This window comes from Anoplolepis gracilipes, chromosome 8, assembly GCF_047496725.1.
Source record: "Anoplolepis gracilipes chromosome 8, ASM4749672v1, whole genome shotgun sequence".
Taxonomy (NCBI): domain Eukaryota; kingdom Metazoa; phylum Arthropoda; class Insecta; order Hymenoptera; family Formicidae; genus Anoplolepis; species Anoplolepis gracilipes.
In genome coordinates, this window is record NC_132977.1 from 10,198,794 (window position 1) to 10,208,275 (window position 9,482).

General features: G+C 31.7%; 4 protein-coding genes across 4 annotated transcripts; 2 read left to right on the forward strand and 2 right to left on the reverse strand.

The window, feature by feature from the left end:
* Positions 1-182: 182 nt before the first annotated feature.
* LOC140669110 (chromatin assembly factor 1 subunit B-like) lies at positions 183-2,901 on the reverse strand. The gene is made up of 6 exons (XM_072898650.1): positions 2,459-2,901; positions 2,031-2,163; positions 1,646-1,952; positions 1,292-1,555; positions 980-1,207; positions 183-888 (listed from the first exon to the last, which is right to left on the reverse strand). Exons 1-6 carry the CDS (start codon positions 2,597-2,599, stop codon positions 333-335), a joined length of 1,629 nt encoding a protein of 542 aa, XP_072754751.1. The 5' UTR covers positions 2,600-2,901; the 3' UTR covers positions 183-332.
* A 185-nt stretch (positions 2,902-3,086) lies between these two features.
* LOC140669115 (histone H2A) lies at positions 3,087-5,113 on the forward strand. Its single transcript, XM_072898658.1, has 3 exons — positions 3,087-3,259; positions 3,359-3,566; positions 4,244-5,113. Exons 1-3 carry the CDS (start codon positions 3,238-3,240, stop codon positions 4,419-4,421), a joined length of 408 nt encoding a protein of 135 aa, XP_072754759.1. The 5' UTR covers positions 3,087-3,237; the 3' UTR covers positions 4,422-5,113.
* A 217-nt stretch (positions 5,114-5,330) lies between these two features.
* LOC140669112 (UBX domain-containing protein 1) lies at positions 5,331-7,284 on the forward strand. Its single transcript, XM_072898654.1, has 7 exons — positions 5,331-5,524; positions 5,596-5,649; positions 5,719-5,886; positions 6,024-6,275; positions 6,351-6,585; positions 6,662-6,842; positions 7,148-7,284. The coding sequence occupies exons 1-7, from the start codon at positions 5,469-5,471 to the stop codon at positions 7,192-7,194; spliced, it is 993 nt and encodes a 330-aa protein (XP_072754755.1). The 5' UTR covers positions 5,331-5,468; the 3' UTR covers positions 7,195-7,284.
* LOC140669113 (ribonuclease Oy-like) lies at positions 7,072-9,435 on the reverse strand. Its single transcript, XM_072898655.1, has 4 exons — positions 9,227-9,435; positions 8,051-8,585; positions 7,760-7,929; positions 7,072-7,210 (listed from the first exon to the last, which is right to left on the reverse strand). The coding sequence occupies exons 1-3, from the start codon at positions 9,418-9,420 to the stop codon at positions 7,765-7,767; spliced, it is 894 nt and encodes a 297-aa protein (XP_072754756.1). The 5' UTR covers positions 9,421-9,435; the 3' UTR covers positions 7,072-7,210; positions 7,760-7,764.
* Positions 9,436-9,482: the final 47 nt, after the last annotated feature.

Genomic DNA, 9,482 nt, shown 5'->3' on the forward strand with positions numbered 1-9,482 from the left:
AACTTATGCTACTATATAGTACTCACGATTATATATATGCATATGCACATTCGCAGAGTGCGTTACTATACTCTAGTATAGGCTTTCTCGGGAAAGGTATGATATATTTATAAGAATGCTCTTCTTTAAACTTCGTTCGAGTTTAAAGATACCTTGTATCAAAAAACATACTTTCACATTATTTATAATATAAAACTTATATATTTTTTTTTACAGTACACTCATCTAGAAAAAATACGTTCTTGTAATCGGCATGCGCTATACAGCATAAAAAAATAATTATATATTTAAACTACATAAGTTTCAGAAGAGAATCTATTTTTATGTACAAACTATTGTTTTTTAAGTGCTTTTGGACTCGATAAAGTTATTAATTTTACTCTTCTAGGGGTTTTATGGCATATAACAGGCGCAACATCAGGTTTTGGTGAAGTATTCCTTATTTTAGTTTTGTTCATATCACTATTACTTTCCTCATTGTACACTAATTTGATATCTTCTGTTTCTTCTGCAGTTACATCTTCATTTAATTTTTTATCTGTTTGTAAAGCACTGACTTCTGATTTAATATTTTGATCATCCACTGCTTCATTCAATTTCTGTTTATTAAGTTCTTCAGGCTGATGTATTGTTGTATCGGTTGAATCAGATTTTACAAGATCAATATCCATTGCACAATCATCAATATCAAAGGTTGAAATGTTGCTTTTGATTACATTGTCTTTGACTACACTTTTTGATTTTTTGCCAGAACTTTTACATGTATCTGTTAAAACTGTATCAGGATTTTTCATTTTATAAATTTTACCTAGTTCACCTTCTTGAAAATGTATTATGGAACAGTAGCCATCGCTCGAAGAAACAATTAAAATTTGACCATCACTGGACCTGTAGGAGAAAAAAAGAAGTTGAAAATTAGACATAATTTACGTAGAAACATATAATAAATAGATAAATAAAATGATAGTATAATAATTACCATGAAAGATCATTCAATCTGCCATAATGAATAAATGATATCACACCAATTGGACAAATTTGTTGCGTATCATAAATTAATACAGAACTTTGTGTTGCAACGGCAAATATCATCCTATAAGGCAACATTATCAGCGCATTTGGTCCATCCTCCCGCAATTCAAAATATACTGGACAACATCTTACTGCTATAGTACATTCATTCATAGTAGGCAAAATCATTATTGGTCTAAAAAAAAATTGTTAAAATTGATAAGCTTTTTCTAACAATGAATGAAATTCAGGGAAAGGAATCAGAAAATTTAATACTGACTCTTTCATATTTTTCCTAGAGAAAACAATCGTCGCATTTGATATAGTTTCTGTAGTCTCTTGTGATTCAATTATTCCAGATGGAACCAAAATCAATGATCCATCTATCGAAAAGGTCAGCCTGCGAAAGAACGATTTGAATGTGTCGTCGTAAAATAAACGTACCATCTTTTCCTCCAAAGGACTACCAGATCGTGCTGGAATTGTGGACTTATAAATGCGTTGAACAACTTTCTTTGTAGCAACGTTTATTAAACGACAATATCTAAAAAATAAGAAATGTCTTTTAATACAACACTGAAATTTATAAAATGTTTGATAATAATTGGCATAATATATAATATGGATTACATACCTATCTGTACTAATAGTGCATACATATTGATTGCAAGGATCCCAGGACACCCCTTGGACAAAACCTTTATGATCTGATACTATTGTTTTACGTTCTTTCTGAATATCCCATATTATAGCAGTATTATCAACGGATCCAGAAATTAAAGAATTAGAGTCTGGTGACCAGCTGATGTCATAGACATCTTCAATGTGACCTCTCAATACTTTCCAGGAGGTCCATTGTTCTTTATTTTCAGTATCACTTGAAGATGGAGAGGAGTCTTGTCCCTCTTTCTCCTTGACTTTCCACAAAATAATAACTGATTCTATATTAAAATCAATATTAGTATTAATGTGTTAAAACAGAAACAATGTAATAACATGTAGATATAACAATAACTAACCATCATCTCCTGATGCTAGAATTTCTTTTGACGGAGAAAATCTCACAATATTTACTGCTTTTTGATGACGATCTAAATCTACTGCAAAATTCACAGTAGCTCCACCACACTCGGTTGTTGTTAAGTGCCAAATCTGTGTTTAAACATAATTATTTAAAATATATTCTACAAACACATACATGCAAATTCTTTGTCAGAGTTTTAAATATGTTATAATAAATCTAATTATTTTAGAAATATATTATTAAAAAAATCTTTCAAAAAATATAATAGAAAACATTTGATAGCTTTGATTGGAGGATTCTATCCTATTATCAGTATGTTTATTCCATTATTTCTATTAAAGTTAAAACAATACTTATATATATAAGTGCAATTATATATATATATATACAATAGTGCCTTTATATATAATCTTTTTATATTACCAAAACGTGACAGTCTGCTCCTCCAGTCGCTATTCTCCAAAACGGTTCTCCTTTCAAATTTTTGCATGTACCATTCTGTATATCGACGCTTAGTACCGGATCACGATTGTGCCACGAAATTTCAGGAGTAGTAACCTTCATTATCTCGATTAAAATTAATAGACACGACTCTCGCACGTATCACGAGATAATAAGTACATAAAAGAAATAGAGAAAAGGTTTATCTATTACACTTAACCTTCAAGCTGTCAGAGTATTCGCGCCAAAAATATATCGCATGACGAACATGAGACAGAAACAAATCAGATTCTTTGCCTCGTTCCATTTGCTGATACTCTCTATGAGAAGAATATGTACTTGAACATTTCTGTCAAAAGGTCTGTTTATTGTAGCTGACCTGGCTGCACTAGTTCAGAGTTTATCTTTCTCCTTTCAATGCTGAAAGAAAAAGATAAACTCTGAACTAGTGCAGCCAGTTGAGCTAAAAAAAAAAACAGACCTAAAGAGACTAACCTAGGTTTCTCTCTGGCGTGAGAGAGCTAGGGACTTTTAACGACACGTTTTGGTGCGATCGTTCCCGCGCAAACGAGCGCCCGCCCGACACGATCGCCGTCAAAATATCCGAATGTGCATGCGCGTAACCGTTGTGGTTGCGCGGGCCGCTGCTTCATTCGGCTTTCAGCGTTCGGTGTTGGCGTGTCGTCCTAGCTTGTTCGTAGGCTCTCTCTTTCTCTCTCTCTCGCACACGGAAAAGCAAGCGTACTCGATTACGGTGAAACATGTCCGGACGCGGCAAAGGCGGTGAGTAGAGGAAAAATGAAAAAAAAAAGAAAAAAAAAGAAATTTCTCTCGTTGCACGCCGCCGGCAAACGGCACGCTGTTCGGTCTGATTCTTTACAGGCAAGACCAAGGGGAAGGCGAAGACCCGCAGCAGCAGGGCAGGGCTGCAGTTTCCCGTAGGAAGGATCCATCGTCTTCTTAGAAAAGGCAACTATGCGGAACGTGTCGGCGCCGGTGCACCGGTCTATCTCGCTGCCGTGATGGAGTATCTAGCCGCCGAAGTACTCGAGTTGGCTGGAAATGCCGCGAGGGACAACAAAAAGACTAGGCAAGCCCTTCCTTCATTTCGTCGTTCTCTCTTTCTCTCTCCTCCCCCTCCCTTCCCCCTCTCTCTCTCGTTATCTCTTGCGCGTTAGCTTTCTTTGTCTCTCCGTTTCCTTCTATCCTTTTCTCTCTCGAGCTTCATGCGACTTCCTGTTTCTATCTCGTGTTCGCGTTTTTCTCGATATCTTTATCTTCTTTTACATCTTTGTGTACGGTCACACCGTTAACCGATTTGTGAAAATTGTTTTTCGATCATTACGGCATTATCCTTCGAAATACACGCAACGAAATATATAACTTGTGTAATGCTACATTTTGTTGATTTACTTCAAGGAAATTTCAATTACATTTTATTATTTTGATATTTACTACTAAATCTTTGTTTTTGATCGAAAGTTTTTATAAATGGTGTATGTATTTGACATTTTTCTCATATAAATTGATTGTGTAAACAGTATAGTTGTATACACATAAACGAAAAGAAGAATTCTTATGTAAAAACACATGATTTCTAAATTATTATTAGTTAATAAGAGAGTATTTCTTTAACTTATGATCTTTTGTAATACTTTGCACTACTGTCATGTAAAGTGTTTTTTCTATTTCAATCTTTATTATTATTTATGTACTTATTTGTCATTATTTATTCTATTTAATTTATGCAATATTTATTCTCCACAGGATAATCCCACGTCACTTGCAATTGGCTATTCGCAATGACGAAGAACTGAATAAATTATTGTCCGGAGTGACTATTGCTCAAGGTGGAGTTCTGCCTAATATTCAAGCAGTCTTGCTGCCGAAGAAAACTGGTACCGGTGGTTCTGGAAAAGGCGACAAAGCATCACAGGAATATTAGATTATTATACATTTATAACTCTTTATCGTACTTTAGAAATATGTCTCTGTTTCTTGAAACAAGAGAAAAAAAATAATATCCCTATGATATTAGCAGCAGATTTTACATCTGAGTCTATGACTTTTTTTTCTCGCATGCTTAATTGACAATCTGCAAGCAAATAATATTATATGGAGGTCCTGGAGTAGATATTTTACTATTTTCATTCATGTTTTTACATCGCGCCAAGTTTTGTCTTGGACACTGTTGGAAGTATAATTGCTGTCTCAATAAAAAATTTGATTGAAAATGTAGAATAGCAAATTTTCAGTTATGTTAATTCAAAACTATGCTGTAACTGTTAACGAACATTTTCTGACTTATTTTAGTACAATGTTTTGTTTAAGTGACTGTGTTACATATATTTTCTCTCGTCATAATTTTTTTTCCTATTTTTCATTTTTTTTTTTTTTTTTTTTTTTTTTTTTTATATTCCTACGCTCCCTGTTCATTTTTATTTTCTCATATTTAGAACCAGACTTTCTATTGTATTATCAACATTTGAACATGTATAACAAAAGCATTTGAAAATTTTTGTTGAATGTAAGACGATATTTAATGTGAAAATAAATAAAACTGCGTTTCCACTTGAAGTTTTGGATCACAATTATGTCAGACTTGAATATATAAAAATAAAATTTGATTAAGAGAAATATAAAGATTTAATATTTTGCATTATATTGTAATAAATTTTATTAAACTTTTTTTGTATTTATATATATAATAGAATCAATTTTGCGATAATATCTGTTTATTATTATTCATTATTATCTTTCATTTATGAAAAGTTCAACTTGTCGAAGCTGGCTCCAAATTTGAAATTGGCGCTAGCGACTCCGTCGCCATGCTACAAATAATTTTCAGTTTGGTCGGCATATAAGTAGCGCGTCGATTCGACGTGACATTTAATTTTCGGACGGCAGAATCGAGTGGAGTACATAGAGGAGCTTGGTCTGAGAAACGTTTCGGTGATATATTGACGTTGAACGTATCAACAAAAAGCACAAAATGTCATCGGGCGTTATAGATATTCTTGTGGACATGGGTTTCAGCATATCCAAAGCGTAAGTTCGTAAATAAATGTTACATCGTCCTAATCTAACCTGCGATGATATTTAACTGTTTTGTTGCACAGTGAAAAGGCTTTGGAGATCACCGGTAATAAAGGCGTGGAGCCAGCGATGGAATGGTATGTGTATAACACTTTAGTCTAAACTTTGTCACATTATTAATCACACTATTGATTTTTTTATTTTAGGCTGCTGGCCCATTCGGATGAAGCTGAACCAGCACCTGAACCTTCCATAGGTGAAAGTGCTCCAGCGTTAGCTGCTGATACACCAATACAGGACAATGTCGCTAGTGCTAGCAATCAACTGGTATCTACCACTGATTGCGAGACAGCTAAATCTATGAAATGTGACGTGTACGTTGAGAAAGATAAGCTTTTAAATGTAGGAATATTTGCTTATGCATTGAGATTTAATAATTATCCTTTGTATATAAATATTACTTTATCAGAAAGAATATGGATATTATTATGTTTTCAAACTATTTTTGTAGATGTGGAAAACTGTTTAAATCTAATTTAGAAGTTGAGTTCCATGCTACAAAGTCTGGGCATGATAGATTTTCTGAAAGCACTGAAGAAAAGAAACCGCTTACTGAAGAAGAAAAGAGGGAACAACTGAAAATGTTGGAAGAAAAATTAAGGCAGAAGAGAAAGGAGAGAGAGGAACAAGAAAAGAAAGATGCATTTGAAAGGGAAAAAAATAGGATACGCTCAGGAAAGGAAATGTCTGAAGCTAGGAAAAAGTAAGAAATATTAATAATGACTAGAATAAATTTTAGATAGAGTATGTGTAAATTTATATTTTATTTATGTAACAGATTGGAAGAGTTAGAAATGAAGAAGTTATTAGAGCAAAGAAAACGAGAAAAGGCAGAAGAGAAAGAAGCAAGAGAAAGAGTTAGAGCACAAATTGAAGCTGATAAAGCAGCACGACGAGCTAAAGCAACTGCTGAAAATAATCAGTCAGTTAATACAACTTCAGCTTCCTTGTGCACAATTACTTCGTCCACATCTACGCATCATAGAAAGGATTACACTGAAACTAGGCTTCAGGTAACTAAAATAAAATGCATACATAAAAGTATATTATAGATATGTGTAATATGTTTTCAACAATGATATTTTTTAGCTTAGGCTTACTAATGGACAAACTTTGACGCAAAGCTTTGGCAGCAAAGAACAATTGTCCGCAGTAAGATTGTTTATTGAAATGAATAGGACAGACGGTAACGGCCCCTTTCAATTAATGACTACTTTTCCCAAAAAAGTATTCACAGATGAAGATTACGATACACCATTGGACGTATTAGGTATGCTGCATTGGTAATTTATTATATTATAGTATACATACTGTAGAAATAGTGTGTGCTGGAATAATTTTATAACTCACATTGATCAACATATACAATAGTACATATATAGTGTAATTTACAATAAATCTTATTATTTATTGATGCAATTAGTGCAATTTTATTATAATTCATATTTCTCAATATATTATGCAATATATATTATGCAATATTCTCATATTAATTGTTATAATGACGTTGCAAATATAATATGAAAGCTTTTCTTTTTGAAGATGGCATAACATATATTTTTATTTAACTTGCAGGCCTGGTACCTTCAGCAGTCGTAATCGTCCAAAAGAAGGTGGAATGATGTAGCCAGTGATGCCCTAATTTGTAAGCAAAATATGTATATTATCATACAGATTAATTATAAGACATTCATGCTAATATAATGATATTCTTTATTATAAACAATCAGTAATCTTATCTGTACGCAAACTTCTTTCTGGTTTCTTTGTAATATCTTTCTTTATGAATACCATAATGATTAAAAATTTAGATGATAATAGAAAAACGGTTTGGGAATCTCACATTAATTATAATTTAAACTAATTGTGTTTTTTTTAATCTATATAGTTATAATTTAATTAAAAAATTGTATGTAAATGTATGAAACATTTTTATTATTTCTTTAACGACGAGAAGAAAGCTAAATTTTTTTATCTTAAATACAAAGATATTTATTATTAAATTCTTACCTTGATATTATTTTGAGTTATATATATATATATATATATATATATATATATATATATGTATGTCACATATGTGTGACATATGTAATCTAATATTTAATAATTTTTTATTTTTTAGCTTGTGCACACACATAAAGATAATTTTAATATTATTATTATTATTATTATTATTATTATTACCGTTATTATATCTGTACTACATGATGAGTTTGTGGTACATAACTAGGATATATTATCTCTTGGGATATGTCGCAATTTGTAGGGAACTCGTAAATGCCATCACAGTCTGTTAACTGCAATTCTTTATCGAAACAGATTCTTATCTCACTCACGTATGAGTCACCCGTTTTCTAAAAGAAAGTAGTACATACTTTTATAAGTAAATTTAATATATTAAATTATTTTTCTATATCTATAAAAAAAATTTATACAAACATCATTCATTTATATCGAAGTAATTTTCGGATTTACCTTGTCCTTTACGCACATGATTTGGCCCCTTTTGTCCAACACTTTTTCAATTCCTGTCAACATATTGTCTACTGTATAACTATTTCCTGGTAAAATATTCGCTTTCGCAAGTACGTCTATCATGTTATAAGTATTAAGAAGTTTTAATCCTTCCTGAAAATAGTTGTATTCATTGTTTAGAGCTTTTATTGTAACGGCACAGGTGCCGTGTTTATTCCATTCGTGTTTCCAAAACGAATAAGGTTTTGATCCCTTATGAATATCAGTCCAGTTTTCTTTTAATTCACTTTCCAAAGGCGCTAGAACGCTTGCGTTAAACGGCAGCGATTTGTTGCAGAACTCTGGGCCCTTTGTATTATATCTTGTCGGCCAAATACCGTGGATAGTCCATTCATCTCGTTTAGGTAACGAACAACTGTGTGTCTCGGAACTTTCTTTCCATACAAAACATGCTGTTAGTGGCCAACTCTGAGTAAATATCACGACATCAAATTTATTGGATCGTCTTCTAAATTGTCGGTCTTCAATTCTTCTTCTATTAAAAATACATGATACTGAAATATCTTTTTCTAAATTGCAATTTGCATGAGAGCATGATACAAATTTTTGTGAATATCATTTTTAATTATTAAGATTATGTATATATTTAATTACATATACATATGTTTATATATTTAGATAGATAGAGAGAGAGAGAGAGAGAGAGACAATTTTAAATCATATTGTATATATTGATTTATTTATATTTTGTGTATCAGAAAATATTTAAATAATTAAACAATTAGTTAATAGTTATGTTACTCTAATATTTAATAAGACAATGTATATAGTTTCCGATTACTATTATTTGACCAATTAAGTTAAAAAAAAATTGAATTATAGAACAGCTTATTTCACGTACATGTTAATTCGTCAAAATTAGACAATTTAGCGAAAATTATATATATATATATATCTACTTTAATATTGATATTTCACTAGATTGTTTTTTTTAAATGACTTTTAAGTGATTTTTAAGAATTTTAATATAATATTCGTTAACATTTGTATGCACACGTGTACGGATATACTAATGCTAACGCATATTACTTTCATTTATCAGAGTATTAACGTAGTGAATTATATAATGTTTTAAATAATATTTATTTTAATGTCATTGAGCATTAATTCACTTACCCATGTACGATGTACAGTAAAGACATCAAAAGATACAATGCAATGTTATACTTGGCCATCTTGTCAGGAAGTGAAAAAAAATCGTTCCACGTGGATATATACAGATACTGGCTCCGAGGGTCGAAGCTAAATACGCTCAATTCTCCCACTACCTTTTTCTGCAGTTGCCATTTACCACTACCATCTTTTCCCATTGTTCCCCTACATTATATGTTGCAACAGATGATCTTATTTATTTGATTTCATCGTGAAGAGA